This window comes from Cydia strobilella, chromosome 2, assembly GCF_947568885.1.
Source record: "Cydia strobilella chromosome 2, ilCydStro3.1, whole genome shotgun sequence".
In the NCBI taxonomy this organism is placed as follows: domain Eukaryota; kingdom Metazoa; phylum Arthropoda; class Insecta; order Lepidoptera; family Tortricidae; genus Cydia; species Cydia strobilella.
In genome coordinates, this window is record NC_086042.1 from 745,155 (window position 1) to 766,972 (window position 21,818).

General features: G+C 37.2%; 1 protein-coding gene across 1 annotated transcript in view; it reads left to right on the forward strand.

Moving 5' to 3' along the window:
- Positions 1–18,171, forward strand: part of LOC134755345 (high-affinity choline transporter 1) — a 62,176-nt gene extending 44,005 nt beyond the window's left edge. Inside the window, exons 9-10 of the mRNA XM_063691870.1 lie at positions 9,934–10,206; positions 17,668–18,171. Coding sequence (XP_063547940.1) covers positions 9,934–10,206; positions 17,668–17,983 — 589 coding nt within the window. The 3' untranslated portion in view covers positions 17,984–18,171. The remainder of the gene's footprint in view (positions 1–9,933; positions 10,207–17,667) is intronic.
- The last annotated feature ends 3,647 nt before the right edge of the window (positions 18,172–21,818 follow it).

Here is a 21,818-nt window from a genome sequence, read left to right on the forward strand (position 1 = left end):
TTTCGAAAAGGATAATACCCATACCAACAGACGGACAGACAGACGGACAGCGGAGTCTTAGTAACCCGTTTTTACCCTTTGGGTACGGAACCCTAAAAACTAAATAGCATACATATAAAAGGAAATGTTAAAAAATTAGTTTCCTATTTCGAACTGTCAAAACGATTTTTCTACTTTAAAATTTATATGAAACACTAGCATGTGACGTCACAATCATATTACCTACTCTTTATAGTTTTATACAGGTTTTAAAATAGAAATTGTATCTAAAAATAACTGCTGTCTACATTTCTCTATTAATCTTTTGGTGCTTTATTTTATGCATGGTCATCTGACCCTAGTACGTGAATATGATGTTGATGGAGATGGATAGATTGCAGAATGACAAATTCATTTAAAAAATAAATAAAAAAACGCATGATCAAATAACTAAATTTCTAGTTTTTGGTTAGACTTACAAATATCTAATCCAGCCTTGCTTACCGACAATAACAATAATTTAGTCATATTAGCTGAAGCTGATCGTGCGTCCCCGGCGGTCGCCATTACCTCGGATGTCGCAAACTTAATGGGTCCGTGATGGCACGTGCTCTATGAGTGGCGTTCGAAATCTTTAAATAGAATATTGATCCGATGTTACTCTAATACATATTTAATATAAAGACTTCGAGCTAAGCCACAGAAATAAATACCATAGAAGAAGCAAATGCATCTACTTCCCGTGTCCGAACCCTGACCAAGCGTCGAGGTTGACCGTCGCTCTTTACAGTCCACGCGCGTCAGTTGTTGCAGCCGGACGTCCGTGAAAACTTAAAAAATGCTTCGTTGCGTGATAATTAACTGCAACAGCCCAAAAATTGCGAGCACCCAAAGGCAAGAACATATTTCCTATCACAGATAAATAATTTTAAAATTATATTATGCGTAAATTTTGTATGTAAAAGTCGGCACGCTTGGTTTCAATACAAATCGTGGTATTTGCGTCATCTAGCGTATATATTAAATCTTAAATTATTGTAATTAACTAACTAATGTAATCTTAGAATCAGCAGATATTTTTCTATTCTTTTAAATCTCTTTCTCGCGTTGTCCCGGCATTTTGCCACGGCTCATGGGAGCCTAGGGTGCGCTTGGCAACTAATCCCAAGCATTGGAATAGGCACTAGTTTTTACGAAAGCGACTGCCATCTGACCTTCCAACCCAGAGGGCAAACTACGCTATTTTTACGGTTAGGACTTCGCTGTCTGTCTGTCTGTCCGTCTGTCACCAGGCTGTATCTCATGAACCGTGATAGCTAGACAGTTGAAATTTTTTACAGAAGATGTATTTCTATTGCCGCTATAACAACAAATACTAAAAACAGAATAAAATAAATATTTAAGGGGCGCCCCAATACAACAAACGTGTTTTTTTTGCCGTTTTTTGCGTAATGGTACGGAACCCTTCGTACCCGAGTCCGACTCGCACTTGGCCGGATTTTTATTCTTTTAAATATTAAATAATATTAGCAACCATTTTATAAATTATGAATTGGGAAGAAACAACAAGTTATTTTAATTTGGTGGCTACTCTCAATCCATCAATGTAGCAGCTGACGTATTCGAGTCTTTTTGATACACACTTAACTAATTTGAGGGCTATGGCTAGGGCCTGAGAGGTTTGGTCAACATCTGTTGTTGGCTTTCGGTCTAATATTAGTGCGAACGAGACTGCGAGTAGTGTCAAATCAATAACAAACAAGATCCGGTTTTTAAAGTTCTAATGCCACTCCTATGATGATTGACCTGATTGGGTCGGTGACAGGACCAAACTCGAGGACGACTCGGATTCCTAGTTCATTATTAAAGGTAGACCTCAATACATTTAAATAACTAAAGGGCAGGATAAAATACTTTAGCATTCAGTTAAACTTTATTTACGCGTACAAAATTGCGGACAGTATCTATTCACGGACAGTTCCATTTTCAACCAAAAGGGTACTTATTGTCGCTTGTCAGTAAGGCGCTATTTCCATATAGCTTCAATTAGAAATCAACCTTATCAACAAGCGACAATGTGGTACCTTTTGGTTGAAAATGTCACATATAATGATTCAAACATCTTCCAAAGGTGAAGTGAAAGTGTAAAGGAGTGGCTTTAGTATCTAACGTTACGCTATTACACATTATAGAATAGGCACAGTTTCCCACGGATGCACTTGCTTCATTTGTCCCAACTGACTTCATTGAAAAGCTATGTCTGTCCTAATTAGTCAGATAATATCGGCGGATATAATCTGACTTGAATCGAACAGGCGTCTCCCAAATTGGAGCTGCTGAACTAAGAATATTAAAGCACAGAAACCTAAATTATAAATTTATCTCCATTTTGTTGCCATTTCCTATATAATAATCGAGTAAAGGGCGATATAACGTTTTGTATGAATGCTAAAGAATTTCCATTTTGTCCGTATGAGTGAGATTTACTCACTTTCACTCACTCACTCACCACTTCACTCACTCACTCACTCACTCACTTTCACTCACTTACTCACTTTTTCACTTTTTTTTTTGTCACTTTTTCTTTAATATATGACATCTATTACAGTTTTTAAGCACATTAAGATTAAAATATAAGTAAATAGGGATTCCACTGCAGCGAAACCAACTGTAAAGAACGGTAAAGTTAACTAGGTAGTTTGTCTAAAGTGAGATTCTTTTTCATGAGATTTTTCTAAAATAATTTTTCGTTGCTCTATTAATTGTATAACTTTTTCCGGGGCTAGCTCTCAAACCCTGTGAGGATAACATATCTTACCATATTGGCATTGATAAGGGTCGGTATTGAAATTTCTTTGGGTCTATTCCAGGCTGCCCGCTCTGCAATCGATTTCAAATGGAAAAGGGTTACTTTTCGTGATAATTCTATACCTACTTTCATAAGTTTGCAAACTTAGGGCCACTTACACGATTCCACTAACCCGGGGTTAACTGATTAAACCTGGAGTTAACCTGGTTAACAGTATAATTAGACACTGGGTTAACGGTTTAACCTCTTAACCCAGGGTTAGTGATGGTGCAAGTGGCGCTTATTGTACTTTTATAAATTACGCATGCGTTTCATTCATCGTCAAAAATGTGGTTCATTAACTATTTACATTGCTATGTGTTGGCTCAAGTTTTTCGTTTACACAAACTACCTAGTTAACTTGACGTTCTTTACAGTTGGTTTCGCTGCAGTGGAATCCCTATTTACTTATATTTTAATCTTAATGTGCTTAAAAACTGTAATAGATGTCATATATTAAAGAAAAAGTGACAAAAAAAAGTGAAAAAGTGAGTAAGTGAGTGAAAGTGAGTGAGTGAGTGAGTGAAGTGGTGAGTGAGTGAAAGTGAGTGAAGTGCTTGCCCTTAGAGCTGGTCAAAGACGCCTAGTCTTACTAAGATGGCATATAGTCGAGAAATTCGGACGGGCACCGCTTTGGCGGGATGGCCTAGGGGTTCATGGCGTTAGCCGCGATAGCTAAAGACGCCGGTTCGAATCCGGCCTTCACCACTGGAGGGCTTCGTCACTTTTTCTTTATGACATCTATTACAGTTTTTAATTTATATATAGTAGTGTGACTACTTAAAAAACACAAATCAAAAATATTTAATAAAATAATTTGATTTGTTCCCAAACTTGTTCTTAATGTGCTTTCTAATTTAATAAACTTGAAACCTTGTAAAAGTGTCTGAGGGAATCCCTCTAAAAAGCAGCTAAAGAGCTTAATAAAAATGTTAGCTTGAAAAGAAAATCTTAAATTAAATCCCTAAGCTCCAAGCCAGCCAATTTTAAAATGTAATGGAATGTCAAGCTCGAAAGCACGAAGCACGACTTCGCAAATCGCAAACAAGATTTTCAGCTGAAGTTAATGCAAAGAAGCAGCGGATTACAGTAGTTATGTAGTCGTATTCCAATTGTAATAGAACGAAAAATGCCTTTACATTTTTTAATAAATCTGCAATTTTCCCATTTAATCTGTGAGCAAATAATAGACAATCCTCGTGCATGCAAAACCGGATGTAGTCTGCGGGGCTCGCTAATTGAAATTCGATCACCCCGTTCACCCCCTCTCACCCTGATTACCCCCCTTTTTCATCACGTATTCCGGAAGCTGCTATAAAAAGATCTGTAATTGGATGTTCAGCTTTGTGCATCTCAATTTTCCTATTATAATTCAAGAAGATTTATTGAAAAATATATTTTTTTAACTTCCGAGGGAGACAGAGGGGCTAATAAGTTTGTGTGCCTGTGGCGTCGCAGATCCACTGATGAATCGATTTAAGTGCGGTTTTGAAAATTACTCTGCTGACACGGTTCTTAGACACGTTTTAACTCACTAGTGGCACTGTTGTACCTCACAACTCCGTCATTACTCGTACTTAAGCTATTTGGAAGATTTTTTTATTTGTGTCTATACTAACAAATTAAAGTCAAACATTATAACAATACGATTAAGTTATTTAATATTTAATATATTTAATATATTTAATATATGTTATATATTTAATATATTTAATGTATTTAATATATTTAATATATTCAATATATTTAATATATTTATTTATTTATTGATTTGGTATGACAGACTGTGTGTGTATTGTTTGTATAATCATCCTCCAACTGTGGAAAATGGCAAGATATTGTACTGCAAGCAACTTCTGCTTAATATTAGCAGTTTACCACAACACTGCAAAGGGTATAACGACGGAGAAGAATTTTTTTTTTAATACTACGTCGGTGGCAAACAAGCATACGGCCCGCCTGATGTTAAGCAGTCTCCGTAGCCTATGTACGCCTGCAACTCCAGAGGAGTTACATGTGCGTTGCCGACCCTAACACTCCTCTCCCTCGTTGAGCTCTGGCAACCTTACTCACCGGCAGGAACACAACACTATGAGTAGGGTCTAGTGTTATTTGGCTGCGGTTTTCTGTAAGGTGGAGGTACTTCCCCAGTTGGGCTCTGCTCTAGATCTGGAATGACATCCGCTGTCCTGTGCCCTACCACACAAAGCGAGATGTCATTCGCAGTGCCCATACCTCTCTTTTGGACATAGTTTAAGGACATACCCGGGTCCGGACGTAGTTTATGGACATACCCGGGTCCGGGATATATTTATGGGCTTTAGTTGCCTGAAAGTAAATAAAGATAAAAACAAGGTTTCACCTGTCACCGACTGTACCGGACGTGTCAAAGTCCATTAGTGTGATGGTCAGTGTCAATTAGCACCTTTTACGGCGTACGATAAAAAAAGCCGCCGCCGTTTTCGGTTCAGGTAAGTTGCGGCAGTGCGAAAACTATTACAGAAGCGCGCTTTTATATAACAGTGTCGGCGCTTTTGCTGTCTATCAAATTAATTACCCCCTTACCGCATACGAAGTCATATATGGCCGATATGATACTCAATTGAATTGAGAATTATTAAAGTTCAAATTTCAATTAATATTTTTATTACATGCAGTAAGAGGTTAATGGAAACGGTTTCGTAAACGAAATAGTACATTACTACAGAGGCCGGGAAGTAAGGGGTTGCCGGCCGAATGCATATATACGGCCGAACGTAGTGAGGCCGGATAGTTATGAGGCCGACAACCCCTTTTCACGCCGATGTATGTATAGTGCTTTTCTCAAACATGCAATGAAATAAATAAAGAAATCTCCACGAAATCAAAGTTTTAATTCTAAAGAAACTAAAAGTAAACTAGGCACAAAATATAACTACCACCTGTACCTATCTTTATCACACGTGTCGTATATTGTACACATGTAGTTAATCTATTTATTACACAAATGTTCAAAGGTATATTTATGTATCTTTGATTTTTCGCCTTGCATCCTTCTGACTGTAGTTTTAGCCACATAACTAAGATTACATAGTTTTTTATGTTGATATTATGCTTTACATACATCGTTGCCTTAAACATGGAGTATAATTAACAGGTATTCATTTAATATTTTCGTCGGAACTCATATTAAATAACACAATAAACAACGCACAATAAATCCAATAAAATAGAATTACAGATACACAATGAAAAATGTTCAACTTTACCTCCAAAACGATTAAAAAAACACCAACGCGTGTTTGAGTAGACATTTTTACCGCTAATATTTAAATGAAATATAGTTTGTCAAAGGACTGTCTCATTTCAAACATAGACAGAGATAATCATACTATCTTTGTCTTACACTGGTACTAGCACCCAAAAGAAAAGGATGAGTATAGTTTTTTTGTTCTTATTTACTGACAAACTGGTTTGACCAACTATATTTTAAATCTATATTTGTAGGTAAATTTGCAATTCAATATTATTGGAATTTGTTAATAATGTTTTATTTATATATTTTTTGTAAATTCGATACAAATAAAACTGCAAAATATATTAATTATCGTTTATTGTTTTTTTAAGGGGTATTGGCAGAATGTCATTCCGAACCATAAGCAAATATTGGTTATAGTTTTTTTTTGGCTGAATGCCATGATGCTGTGTCACAAATATATGTGATATGGAAATTAAAAAAGAGCCACTTCCCGGCCTAGGCCTGCAACTTTGTATGAAATTTCATTACAGGCCCCTCGTCTAGCCGCGCCGGAGTCGTGATACTTCCCAGCCTAATATAAAGAACGTAATATCAATATTACATAGCATGTTTGAGAAAAGAAAATAATTTCGGTGCGCTTATATTAACATTGTAAATTTTCCACCAAAATTAATTTAATTAATTATCTGCCTTAATTAATTAGTGGAAACTGTTTTGGCTTGTGTTTTATTAATATTAATTCATATTGTGTAAGATTGTAAGCTGTTTGTTTCCCAATAAAATAAAATATAATAAAATAAATAATAAATAAAATAAAATGTTACAACGTGGAGAAATTACGGACTGGCATAGCCACCCTGAGTACGCACATATCAAAGACTTCAGCGCCACTCAAAATTATTATTTCCATAATTATTTTTGTTACCAACCATCTGTTCTTAACTTAACGTTCCGTAGCGTATAGTAGTCATCTCTCTCTATCAATTCACACTTTCACACTAGTGCGACAGTGACAGTTGCGTTTCGTTCGCTACTGAGCGTTAACGATTGCACGTTGGCTACACACCCAGGTCCAGTAACCAATTTTCAGTTTCTAGGCTCCTTAGTTTCATAAGCCAGTAATTGCTATCATAGTGACACTTACAGACCTTGGTTGCGTTGCGACACAATAATTGTGTTAGTACGCATTAGTCTAAACACTAACCCCGACATGATCCGATTATTAGGTTTAAAGAAAATGTATATTTTTATTCTAGATTTTTATTACTGATTTATTTTTTGATTTGATTGTATGTTTTGAAATTGCTGACATTTTTAATTATTAACTTATTTATATTTTAATTTTTATAAGACAATAATTTTACAATAATTTTTATTTTTTTAACAACATTATTTTATAGGTACAAATTTTTATAGTTTATATTTTAATGATTTTTTAAATGTCATTAACGTCCAAATATTCTTTATAAATTGCTATTCTGTTTTAATTTTAATTATGCTTTTTTACATTGTAACGTGTGGACCTATGTTGTCTTTTAATAAACGGATTTATTATTATTATTATTTTCAAACTGCACTTGAATAAAATTGAACAACCGGTGACCATCTACATCATATTACATCTATATTTCTAAAACATCTGCTAGCCTAAAATAGTACAACGCATTTACTACGTTTTTGAAGTACTGTAGTATGTGATCATCTTTAACTTAAAAGCACAATCAAATAGTCTTAAAGCCATTGGTAAATCATTGAGACATAAGACCTTTTAGCACTTCGCGCGTAAGCAAGGCTTAGGCCGTCTGTAGGTTTCGTATTGACATAGGATCCCCAAAGGTTAATTATCGCCGCTATACTTACTTAACCTCGTATCTGCAACACTCATTTGATGACAAAAACACCCGTATTCCGAATGAAAGAAAAGCGACATTTCCATCAAATGATTGTTGCAGATATGAGGTTGAGTAAGTATAGCGACGTTATAGTGTTTATAGTGCGCACATGAGCGGATCCATTTATCGTTGTGACATGGTATTATATCGATTTCCCAATGGCGACGAGTTGAATTTACTTCTCTGAATGTCCTGCAGATTTCTAAAATTTGTTAACGATTTTATTTCATGTGTGAAAACGTGATGCATTTATATTTTTGTTAAATATTTCTTTTATAGCACACTATGGTATTTCTCATATATTTTTACAAAAAGGTTTTCTTTTTCATATTCCTTATTGCGGAATTCAAATAAGAAAACCATTTACAATAACAGACACACGATTAAGTGTAGAGGCAGAATAGATGCCTTTATTTATTATAAAATATTTTTCGAAAACAATAACTTCTTGAAATCCACAAACACATATGAATTGCTTTATGGTATTGAATGTATTTATTCGCAGGTATATTGAAAACCAATGACCATCATCGCTCAATCAGATGACGTATGAAAACCGGCCAAGTGCGAGTCGGACTCGCGCACGAAGGGTTCCGTGTCATTACGCAAAAAACGGCAAAAAAATCACGTTTGTTGTATGGGAGCCCCACTTAAATATTTATTTTATTCTGTTGTTATAGCGGCAACAGAAATACATCATCTGTAAAAAATTTCAACTGTCTAGCTATCACGGTTCATGAGATACAGCCTGGTGACAGACAGACAGACAGACAGTGGAGTCTTAGTAATAGGGTCCCGTTTTTACCCTTTGGGTACGGAACCCTAACAAAGTCCCGCTTACCTCACTCTCTAAGGTTATCTGGAAGAGATCGCGTACAGCGATAAGACCGCCTGTTGCTATCTTGTTTACATTGTAAATCTGTTTTTGAATGTTTCTTTTGTGGTGCAATAATTGTTATTTTTTTTTACAAGGGGGCAAAGTGGTTGTTTAACCTCTCGTGCTAATATTGATTCCCGAGCAAGAGAAAGATTCTAAAATTAAACCACGAGCGTAGCGAGTGGTTCGAAAAGTGGAATCTTGAGCGTTGCGAGGGTTTTAAGGCACGAGGGCTGAACAAATTTTGCCCCCGAGTGAAACACATTAACATTTTTCACCACACCAACGCAAGGAAAATACTAACTGTAAAATATAAAACAAAATCATACCAAATCCATTCGAAATGAATGTTATTAAATATTTATAATTCAAAATCATAATTTGAAAGTCAAATCTACCAGCCCACACAAGGAAACTACTCAAAATTTACATTTGATTACTTTGCCCCACATGTGGATAAAATGCAACTTTCTCATCAGTTTTTGAACAATCAAGGGAGCCTTTACCAGCTGGGATGGTGAAAAGTGTATTTACTTTACTTTACTTTACCTTACTTTACTTTACTCTTTTTATATTGCGGCAATCTATTCTCATTAGCGTACCTTTTCGCCCCGTGTCGCTGCTAAATGAGCGTCTGTTAAAGAAACTTGTACGACGTTGTAAGCCAGGCTTAGTTTACGTTATACTGTGATTACGGTACTCGGAAATGGGAACCAGAAATCTTTTTAACCTTTTTAGAAAAAAACGGAACCCTTATAGGATCACTCGTGCGTCTGTCTGTCTGTCTGTCCGTCTGTCACAGCCTATTTTCTATTATACTACTATATTATATGTGATGCATAAGCTTACAGAGCTATATTTCTGATGTCACGTAGACGTGACAGAGTTAATTGGACGGTGCATTACATGTAATGCATGGACAGTAAGTGTTAAGTACCATAAAACTGTAATAGATGTCATATATTAAAGAAAAAGTGACGAAGCCCTCCAGTGGTGGGCCGGATTCGAACCGGCGTCTTTAGCTTCTTTTGATTTTTGGCGTCTTTGAGTTTAAGTAGCTAATTGAAATCAGCCATTCACACCGCCCTTTCTTCCCCAGGTCGATGTGCTCGGACTTGGTTTACGTGATCCTCTTCCCGCAACTGCTCATGGTGGTCCATTTCAAGAAATACTGCAACACTTATGGCTCGCTCTCCGCGTATATAGTGGCCCTCCTCGTGCGGCTGACGGGAGGCGAAAAGATGCTGGGATTGGCCCCGTTGATACACTACCCTGGATGGGATCCGGACACTGAACAGCAGCTGTTCCCCTTCAGGACTATGGCGATGGTGATGTCGCTATTCACATTGGCGTTCATATCCTGGCTGTCCGTGTAAGTACATTGTCTTGTACAACCTCTCTAGCGTAAAGGTGGTAGTGACCCTACAAGTTGATGGAAGAAGAAAAGAAAGATGTTTGGCCCCGATGGATGGGATCCAGAGAATAAACAACATGTCTTCCCCTTCAGGACTGTGGCTGTGGTAATGTCTGTGTGATATTCTCTTTTACAATCTCCTTAGCGTATATGGTGACCCTAAGGAAGATGACTGGCCCCGGTGATACACTACCCTGGATGATATCCGGAAACTGCGTAACAGTTATTCCCTTTTAGGATTATTTGACGTTAGGATTCTCGTTTAATTATTATACAGGATGGTTGAGAGGAAATTAAAAGATTATAACCACGTATCTCTTACGGCGGTTTAGTTGGAAACAACTCTTGATATTATTTTCTATATCCCTACAGTGAACAAGAAAATTCATCTATAAAATATTCATGCAATTTTTGACTGGGTGTACATGATAAGTATTTTCTTTTAACTGTGTTCTTTAAATAACGTTACATGGAACCGATACATATTATGAGAGGTGAAAGGTAGGTTGTATGTTCCTGGGTTCTCACGTTTTTTTTTTCAATAAATTACGGTGCTTGTTAGCATGTTTTAGGAATAAATAATAATAATGTACCTACCAGAATTTACTTTGGGGGTTGGTGGGCGCATTAGCATCGCTCACTTTGAAGTCGTATGTGAATCCATTAAAAGAGGACAAACAATTCAGAGGGCTATAACTTAATTATTCAGGTTGTACCTAAATATCGCTCATTTATTCCCTTCACATTTCAATGCCATATACAGTAATGAATTAATATTCAGAGCACAAATGGGTGTAATTACTTGGACAAACATTAATTACTGTATGTTGTTTAACAATGGCGTATGTTTTAGGGTCGTTGATATTTTTAGGGCGTATTTTTTTAGGGAGAGTTGCAAACGTCCATGGCTACACACGGTAACAGATAAAAAAAGTAAATTTTTTTTTAACATATAAATGTTTGCAACATTCCCTAAAAAAAATACGTCCCTAATAATCTTTTTTATAAAAGAATAACCTAAAATGTTAATATGTATGTTAATTTTTATGGGCCTGATAATTGCAACAAAATAACTGAATACAGTTATAACAATACTCTCGTACATTTTACTCAACATTTTGACTAATTATTTACTAAAGTAGATATTTAAAATTCAGAACCTTTGACACAAATTACCTAGCAAAAGGGAACTTGAAAAGGGAATAACTAACAATTTCCGAGGATACCTATTCAACGAATGATTATATTATTTCGACCTTTTCATTCAAATAATTATTTCGAATTCAGGAAGCCATTTGGGGCATTTGTGATATTTATTTTATCCTCCCTTTTTCAAATTCACTTTCTTTTAATGGACGTAATTGTTAAACCTTGATGAGGCATTCGAAATTAGTTAAATTGTGTATTTGAATTTAAATGTTTATACATGTGTAATCACAGGAAGAAATCTATATTTGTTTTTTACATATTTTTCGAAAATCTTATAGTTTGATGGAGGAGGAAAAGGGGGATTACGTTTGTGGTACTTACTAATGTTTATTAAACTATTGTGAAGTTTTTTTCGCGTGTTCTATATGAATTGAGCTGTGGAGAGAGGCCACATACATATATATATATAAGCCTGCGTGATGGGCACCCTACCAAGGGCACAACATTTTGATAAGTATTTTTAATTTTTAGCTTGTTATTGTATAATATTGTCTTCGGTTACCGCGATAGTTACTCATGAAATAAAACTATGAATACGGATTATATCGCGTATATTGAATTTATAATACATCCACGGGTGACTCACCCGTTGACCACGAACGCTGTAAAGAGTTCGAAACGTCGGGATGTATTATAAATTCAATATACGCGATATAATCCGTTTTCATAGTTTTAGTTATTGTAATTGACATTGTCATCATATTTTTATATAGATGTGTGTATGGCCAAGTTGAGGAAAGTTAAAAAACAATTGAAAATGTTCTCGAAAATTTTAAGAAAATTTTACTTGACGCAAAGGAAACTTTAATTTTGGAAATGGGTAATTTCGTACCCCCTACAAAAATATGATACACAATCGTGTATAGACTTGCAACCACTTGCAACTGTCAGTCATTTTACATTTGGAATTCCTATCTTTACTTGTGTGTGATTCCGATCACACATCATTAGTCAAATAGTGTCACTTGACTCTTTAAATTTTAAGATTTACCTTGTTAGTTATCTTATCTTATCTTATAGTTTCGGGGGCCCTTACGGATACACTTCGACCCATAGGGATCTTTTGTGCAGTTACCCCCTAGGAAAGATCCGTCCGCTACTCAAGAGCCTTCCCCACCATCTCCATATGCCGGATGATGGACCTTATGGGTAGCTTTTTGAATTCCTTTGGTACCAGGTAGCCTGTTCCAGAGTCCTTCATTCTTTGTCTGGCGAGGGCGTGACATTCACACATAAGGTGTTCTATTGTCTCTTCCTCTTCGCCACACATACGACAATCGGTGTTGTCAGCGTGCCCCATCTTGGCCAGGATTCCCTTGACCCCGTAATGGCCAGTAAACACCCCCGTTATTATTTGGAGTTGCCGTTTGCTAAGTTTCCAAAGCTTTTTGCTCCAACCAGAGTCTACCCCTTGTATAAAGAGCTTTGAGTGCTTTAGACCCGTCAGACTGTCCCACCAGAATTTCCTGGTGTTTGGTCTTAGTCAGGTCTTTGATAGCCGTTGTGATGGTTCCCTGTGAGAGCCCCACGAATGGTTCCGGACCTATAAGGTTGTTTGCAGATCCGGCTCTGGCAAGTTCATCTGCATTTTCATTGCCCATGAATCCCTCGTGCCCTGGGATCCACACCAGTTGCACTTTGTTTTGCCTTCCAAGCTTGTTCAGAGCTTGGATGCCATTGTATACCAGTCTAGAGTCCACTCTAGGCGCCTTAAGCGCTTTGAGTGCAGCTTGACTGTCGCTGAGAATATAGATATTCTTCCCTTGGGTTTGCCTAACTATATTCTCATGTGCACAGGCAATTATAGCGTATGTCTCGGCTTGGAAGACAGTGGCGTAATTGCCCATGCTTATGCTACTACTAAAGTCATTTCCATAAATGCCTGCCCCAGTACCAGAATCTGTCTTGGACCGTCTGTGTACCATATGATGTCATTTTCATCAGACATTGGTGCTTCAAGACCTTCGGTCCATTCAGCCCTTGTTGGAACTTTAACATTAAAATTCTTACGGAACACAAACTTGGGTTGCATCTTATCGCAGCCCATATTCGTAATCCTTTTCATGAAATTGTCACATTCCATGTTTGTGTGTTTAGTCTTTGGCTTGTTATCGCTCCAGAGGCCTGTCAAAGCCAGCCTGTGTAACGATTTCCGCGCCTCAGATTGTATCACTAGGTGCAACGGCGGGAGGTCTAGTAGTACCTCCATCGCCGCTGTTGGCGTCGTTCTAAACGCGCCAGTAATACCTTGTTAGTTAAAACTCTTTATTTAAATACAAGATATATACAGTGGTACTACGTAAACGAAATTAAAAACTAGCTTAAATCTAAAATAGTCCCCTGAGAGGATGCTGGCGGCATTTTCTCGCTGTATCGCAATGCTGATACGTTGTGCGAGGAAGCCGCCAGCTCTTCGGTCACCAGTTACGTCAACCAGACGCTTCGCGATTTCTGCAAACAACTTGTGCGCGCTGGGACCCCATGGACCTAGAGTTTCAACTCCAAATGGAACGAAATGATACTTGTTAGTTGGATCTCATCAAACGAGACGATCGTCTTTGCTTATTCACAGAGCGACGTATTCGATGCCTTTTATAGAAGCAGTAACCCGTTACTATAATACAGTGTAATGGAACCTCGATAACTCGAATGCCGGTGAAAGTTTAATACTTAATTGATAAGGTGAAATACTCGTTAGCATGTTAAATGTCGCATCAAATTACAGCCTATAACTTGTTCTGAGCCTAAAACCAACATAACTCTAATAATGTAACCTCGTTAAGGCGACGTAACCGATGATTTCCTGTAATCCAGTAAGCTTTCTTAACAAAAAAAAAATGATTTACCCACGTATTTCGATAATGCCTTGAACCTATTAACTAATAATAACTATTGACTAATGTAAAAGCGGGCGGAGCGGCGGAAAGCGCCCAAATTTTAAAACGTAATAAATATAAGAGCCTCGGTAGAGAGTATCATTTCGTTCCATTTGGAGTTGAAACTCTAGGTCCATGGGGTCCCAGCGCGCATAAGTTGTTTGCAGAAATCGCGAAGCGTCTGGTTGACGTAACTGGTGACCGAAGAGCTGGCGGCTTTCTCGCACAACGTATCAGCATTGCGATACAGCGGGGAAATGCCGCCAGCATCCTTGGTACAATGCCTCAAGGGCCTATTTTAGATTTAAGCTAGTTATTAATTTCGTTTACGTAGTACCACTGTATATATCTTGTATGTAAATGAATGTCAATGTCCCATAATAACTACGAATCATGAAAATGACTACTACTTTACCTATTTTTAAATCTTTGTACCTTAGGCGTTTTTAATAGTTTTTTAGGTGTAGGACCGGTTGGCGATGTATTATACAAAAGTTATATCACTTATTTAATCTGACTCCGAAATTACACAAGGTTACAAGGTTATCACAGCGAATTTTTTTATCAGTTTGAGACCTCTTTAAGAATAAGAAGAGCTTTTCAATGCTTTCTTAGTTGATGCTCCCCGTTAGACGAAACTTTTTATCTTTTACCTTACTATTCGTGTTAGGTTCCACTGTAATTAAATTAAAACTTTTGCTTACACCACACTAACCTAGAAATATTGCGTTCATCTTCACATTGCTACGTTTCATAATGCCAAGAATACTTTCTAGGTATATGCGTCCATTTTATAAAAGATCTTACCTTTTCCTTTGTACCAAATTACTGTTAAATTGGTAATGTACCTTTCATAATTTATATAACGTCTCATGACGGTTGATCGCTTGATAATTTTGATTAAACATTAGAACGATACACGATTCCCTTCTAATATTATGGGTAATAAATGGCGGGATTAGTCCTAAATAATCGTGTAGAGTTTATCCTCAAGGTTTTGTGTGATTTGTTTGTGTGCTTTTATCTTCTTCTTGCACCAAGTTCTATTTTGATTGCTATGGCATTCAAGGTTGCAATATGGCGCCTATGGTGTTAGTGGAGTAAGTTTTTAACCTTTAGTATGCGCATGTCAAAAATTGCCATATAAATAGCAATCGTGACAACTTCATGTTTAAGTTGAATATATATGGAGCAGATGTGCTCCTAAGCATACGAAAGGTTAAAGAGGGTGCACTTGTTGAGGGGGTTGAGGGGACATTCGTTTAGAAACACCTCGCAATTCAAAAAAATTGAAATAAAGTTAAAAATCAAAAATGCCCGAAGAATAAAATATAAAAGAGCGGAGCAAAAACTGCTAAGTAAACACACGCCTTTCTCAGATTGTTCTTGACATACTACTCGACCCTCATTTATTAGTAGTAGTAGTAGTAAATCACTTTATTGTACAAAAAAAATTGTCTTCCAGCTAACCAAAGCATAAGCATTTAGTACTTATAGTAAATGTCGTATACCTACCGACAAAGCAAAGTGTACTACTCTAAATTAAATTATCAAGAGATCACAAAGAATTAAAAGAAAACACAAATATTGACATTAATGTAATTTATACCAACATCTGACAAAAGTTTGAATATGAATTATTTGGGTATATTCCGAGAGATACTTTTTTCCAGAAGGGTTTAGCTACGCTTTTTGATTGAAGGACCGAAACAATGAAATATTCATGTCTCTCGTATATTTCTTTCAAATTGTTGGACTAAAATTTATAGATACGTTTATGTTATTTTTTTTTTTTTTTTTTTTTTTTTTTTTTTTTTTTTTTTTTTTTTTTTTTTTTTTTTATGAAATAGGAGGCAAACGAGCAGACGGATCACCTGATGGAAAGCGATTACCGCCGCCCATGGACACCCGCAACACCAGAGGGGTTGTAAGTGCGTTGCCGGCCTTTAAGATGGGAATACGCCAAATATGATGGGAATATGAGTATGTTTTATTGATACTAAAATATTTAACAAGTTTTGATATTCTGTATGAAAATAGGACACGAACGTACAGTATACTAGTTAATTAAGTATCAAGTTTGTATATCCATGTATATCACACGAATCTTCCAGACCTTACAATTCGCCAGTCGAGTACCTTTACTTTGCTCCACTTAGAAGGAAAATATTAATACCTATTTTCGAAAAATACGTCGACGCGTCGGCAGGCGTCGACCGAGCCAAACGACGCCTTTTTAGCTTTTATGGCGTGGACAATGTGGACATAAAGCTTTTTTGTACCAGCTTTTGCTGATTCCGCGTCGATAGACGTGGGGAGACCCTATAGGATCAGTTGCACCAACCACAATTGATGGACGGTGGACAACACCACTCAGCATAGACGTATAGGTATCGGCAGGAGAGTTGAGGTGAATGATTACAGACATAGGTACTCAGAGTATTAATCGCAAATACAGTATTGTAGGAATGAATAAGTAAAGGGCCCGATATTAAGTTAAAAGATAATAAAAAATCTTGAAGAGACTTTATGGTCCATCTTGCAATTTGCGGTTCACCTTGCTATAATTTTTTTTCGTACCGATAGCAAGTTGAACCGCAAACTGCAAGATGGACCATAAAGTCTCTTCAATTGAATTGAAAATCTCGCTGTTATTATATAACACGATTTTATTGTTGTGTGCTTGACTTCAACTCTAGTCCAAAATTTATCGAACGCTTTAACGGTGATAGACGGTTTGGTGCAACCGATCCAGTGTCGTGACGACATTGTCGTGACGTGCGTCGCGTGACGCCGTGACGTAAGCGGCGCATCACGACCGGCAGCTTGAACCATTATCCGTCGCTAATATCAGAGATGACAACTAAATGGGCCCTCAGACTATATAGACGGTTAGATAAGACTTTGATGTTTGATGGTGGATTGCAACATCCCTGTTAAACGAGTATTATTTGTATACAAAGTGGAAGTTAAGGATCGGTCACACCGCCTATATACCGACGAAAATAATGTATGACAAAACGGAACGCATACGACGCGTTAAGTTCTGGCATGGTTGACGTTTTATTGGGCCCTGCTAAGCGAATCAGCATTAATGGTTGAAATAGTTAATTTTGGAAAAAGGAAACTTTTATATTTTGATAAAATGTGCATCCAAATGTGGTCGTGTTTTGAAAATTTGTTGAAGATTGTTTTTTACCACTATTTCTTTTGCACAAAAAAATGGACGTAGGTACTGCTGTACGTCCTGGTATAACACTGCTGCTAAAAAATCAACTCTTCGTGGAAGGCTCAACTTCCACCCCCATTGTTCAACCTCATCTCTCTCCCGCAGGTACCTCTTCAACTCCGGCTACCTCAGCCCCGAATCCGACTACTTCAACTGCGTAGTCAACATCCCCGAGGACATGGGCCGTGTGGACGAGCCGTCCGAAGCCGGCGAGCAGATGTCAGTGCTCGGCGGCGTGCCGGGCCGGCTGTACGGAGCCGCGTCCACACTGGTCGGGCCAGACGAGCGTGCTGGACGCATCAACCCCGCCTTGGAACCTGATGATGACTTAGATGACCCCAACGACGGACCCACCCCCCTCTTTGGCTCGAGCTCTGCCCCCCCACCCGTTCAGCCGCTTGGCAAACAGACAGCTTTCTGAGACGATGCATACTTCTATTAAAGAAGCACGGATGGGCTGGCTGTATATCACTGCAACTGCATTTCGATGTAAATTACTGATTGATTAGTTGTTAGTCTTTGAATGGAGTTTGTTAATTTGATATATTGATTTTCACGTGTAAAAGTGGCCTTGTGCCTATTTATAAAACCATATGGTTGAAATCAATATAACAAAACTTCCGTGAGACACAGACATATTAAATATATTAATAACGGGTCACTCACGTGTTTTAAGTCGAAAACGCTCGACATGTTTCACTCCGTACTTGCTTGCGTCGACGGTGACGGACCGGCGCAGACATGTCGAGCGTTTTCGACTTAAAACACGTGAGTGACCCGTTATTAATATATTTAATATGAAATCAATATAATTGGATTTTGGTTGAAACTACACTGGACGTCAATGATATATTTATATTTTTCGCCTTATTACAAAGGAATAAGGCACATGTCTTTAGCGTCGACTAAAAAATTTCAAAAACTCCAAATTTAAAGCATCAATGGGGTTGGCAAGAGAAAGGTTTTTACAGTTGTCGCCAGCGTAGGTTTTACATGACTCTAGTTTTGTTATATGAGATTTGGTTTAAGCCTTTAATATATTTCCCATTTTCCCACATACGACACTTCAAACATGTGTTCTATTTCCGATGAGTTAGACTGACATTCGATTGTCATTTTTGAACTGTCAGCCTGGTAAAGGGTAGAGTTAGCACCTAGGCCGTAAACTTTCCAAAAACAAAAACGTTATTCACAGGATTGACAGGTAAAACGTAAAACCTATGCTTGCGCCATCTGTAAAATACTTCGAACGATGATACTATCAACGATCATCCCCCATAGTGTAAAGGAGGCATAAGACTTATTAATAAGTGTGTGAACCCTATAGGGCAGAACATAATCATGCATTATGAACAGTTAATATTGATTTTGTACTGACCCAAATTTCCTACCTTGTATTTCAGATTCATCAGATTTTAATGGCGTTATTTATAACCGTCTGTCGAGTCTAACAGGCTATTAAATGTTTTTCCTGTCATTTAACAGAGCTTTGTAAGTTTTATGAATAACAGGGCTAAAATTGTATTTCGGAGTGCGAAGTTGCAGTGTCGTAAAGCACCCTATCGATACCCTAGTTCACAGTCGTACTAATTACGCGGAAAATTTGGTTGTAATAACAACTTTATTATGGTACTCCATAGTGCACAGACATAAAGTAATTAATTGTTTTGTTGTAATTAGTAAATTACAACAAACAAATCGTAATTAGTACGATTGTGAACTAGGGTAACGCTATATTGACTGGAATGATGCTCAAATCAAGGACGTGTCTTCTTCCGATTCTTTTGTAACCAACGACGTTTTTGACATAGTTGTAAGTGCCAGCACTTAGGCGATGTAGACCGGTCTGGTCCACCCTAGGCTGGAGATTTTCGAGAAAATGATGGCCTGAAGAATTTAAACCGAAGAAATTTTGATACAGAGAATTTAGCATATATCTATGCTATAGGATTTATTTTGGACATAGAGTAAAAGCCGAAGATATATCAGCCTAGGGACAGCATATAGACCAGGTTCTTCATGGTAATACGATCGCAGTCTATAGAGTATGTTTGTATGTACTTATACTTAATGCTAGTAGCGCGAAATCGCGTGTAATGCAACTCATACATATCAGAATGAACTTTAATTGTTAGAGAGATATTGTATACATTATTTATATTAAAGAAGATTCCTTATTTAAGTCAATTAATGTAGAGATGGGAGCACATATGTGTTGCGTGCTTAATAGTGGCGGGGAGCTAAAGGTATCGCACTTTAAGTTGGGGCTACTCACACAGGGTTGCGGTTCGGAGAAAAAACACTTTTTGCTTCAGGGGTATCCAGCAAATAGTTTCACTTTTTCAACAATAAATAAGCTTCTGAAGAAGAATAAAAACGTGATTTTGCTGAAACTTTTGGAGTTTTGAATTTTTGTCTGTCGTCGGGCAAGTAGAGCTCGAGAGAGAGGAGTGTTAGGGTCCTTTGGAGTTACATGCGCGTTGCTGACCCTAACACTCCTCTCAACATCAGGCGGGCCGCTTAACATGAGGCGGGCCGTATGCTTGTTTGCCACCGACGTAGTATAAAAAAATAAAAAAAGTTGGTGTTTCACACGCGACTCGTATCTCGTATTGTGTTAACGTATGTAACATGTGCTCACGTTTAGACTCCTTTTGTTGGCTCGTTTTTCTGGAAGTGCCGGTATATTTTGGTGCTAGATCTGTTTATTTCACGACGATTAGGATCTCTACGAAATAATTGGTAGGTAATATTGCGCGGGATCGGTTGAAGTCGAATAAGAATTTTTAACATTTCTGTGTGTGGTGGTCAAAAATCGTTCGTTCGTTTGTGCTGTATAGAGCAGGAAAATTTTTCGATCAGGATCTCCTTATCACTTATTATACATTTAGAGGAACTTAGTTGGGTGAGTAAAAGGTACCGTTGACGGGTAGACTTACTGATTTATTAAACCATAATCAAGTGTTTTATACATCTCTACACGGCGGTACAGACATTATCTTAACCGAATCAGCGCGTGCTCTAACCTATATTAAGTTATCGACGCGCGCCGATAATATTTTGCTGACCGCCATAATACACAAACAAAAGTGTGTAATCGTAGTACTCAACTTAAATTGCGATACAGTATAATGACTCGCATTGTTATAGAGTGTGTAGTGTGGAGCGAGTGGGATATGAATCGATTCAAACAGTATTCATGAAATTGTATCAATTTCAAATACCCACATAGATGATTGTCAACATGAACGCTGTATAGAAAAAATTACGATGCAATATTATTTTTATTAAAAATTGACGCAATATAGATGTTGTTGTTTTATAATGTTTAGCTTAGTAGAAAATTTATTTGTATATATTTGTTTTGTATCGCTAATATCGATTGCTTCTCACTAAATTAGCGTTAGTTTTTATGAAAATTATAAATATAAATATTAAAAGTTAACGAAGCAAAGTTGCAGAAGTTTCCAAATATTTATTTAGCTCAGAAACGAGTAATGGAAACTGAACGAAACTTAGGAATATTGAATTTTATTGAAAGGTATTTGTTTCAAGTCTGCACATTGATATGTTTGTATGTGTGCACGGTATATAGCTGCGCACTAGGGCCATGTGGCTACTGATGTGCAAGTTGTGGAAAATTTCCAAAAAGTTTCCGGATATTTTCTAAAAAATTTACAAAAAATTAAACAATTAAAATTTCGGAAAAAAATCCGAAATCCGAGTAGAAAATTATGAGAAATTTCCGAAATATTTCATGTGGAAATTTTGCAATTTTGTAAACTTTCCAACGGCACATCAGTACATGTGACTGAACACAGGATTTACATGTGCGACCCCGTAGGATACGTTTTAACTATGTGTGTATCGGTGTTCAATATTATAGGCTTGGTCCCCTCCCTACCCGACCAAATGTCCAAATTAATATACTCGTTCACGCTTTTCACGAAAGTGTATCCTATACCTGTTTTAAATTGTTATTATACTACTAAATTATATAACGCTGTAAAGCTATATCATAGTATATGGAAGTTTAGGACCTGCGTTGCAATATATCAAAGTATATTTTTAATGTGATATACAAGTCACCTGCCTATAATGTAGGTATAAATAATAGAGTTTGCTAAGACTTCGACACGAAACATATCAAATAAATGTGACTTAATGTTAACTTATCGACAGAGCTCGGAATTTTCGCGGCTAAACAAAAGACTGTCGCAATTTTGCTAGAGTTAGAAACATTTGATCGATATCGA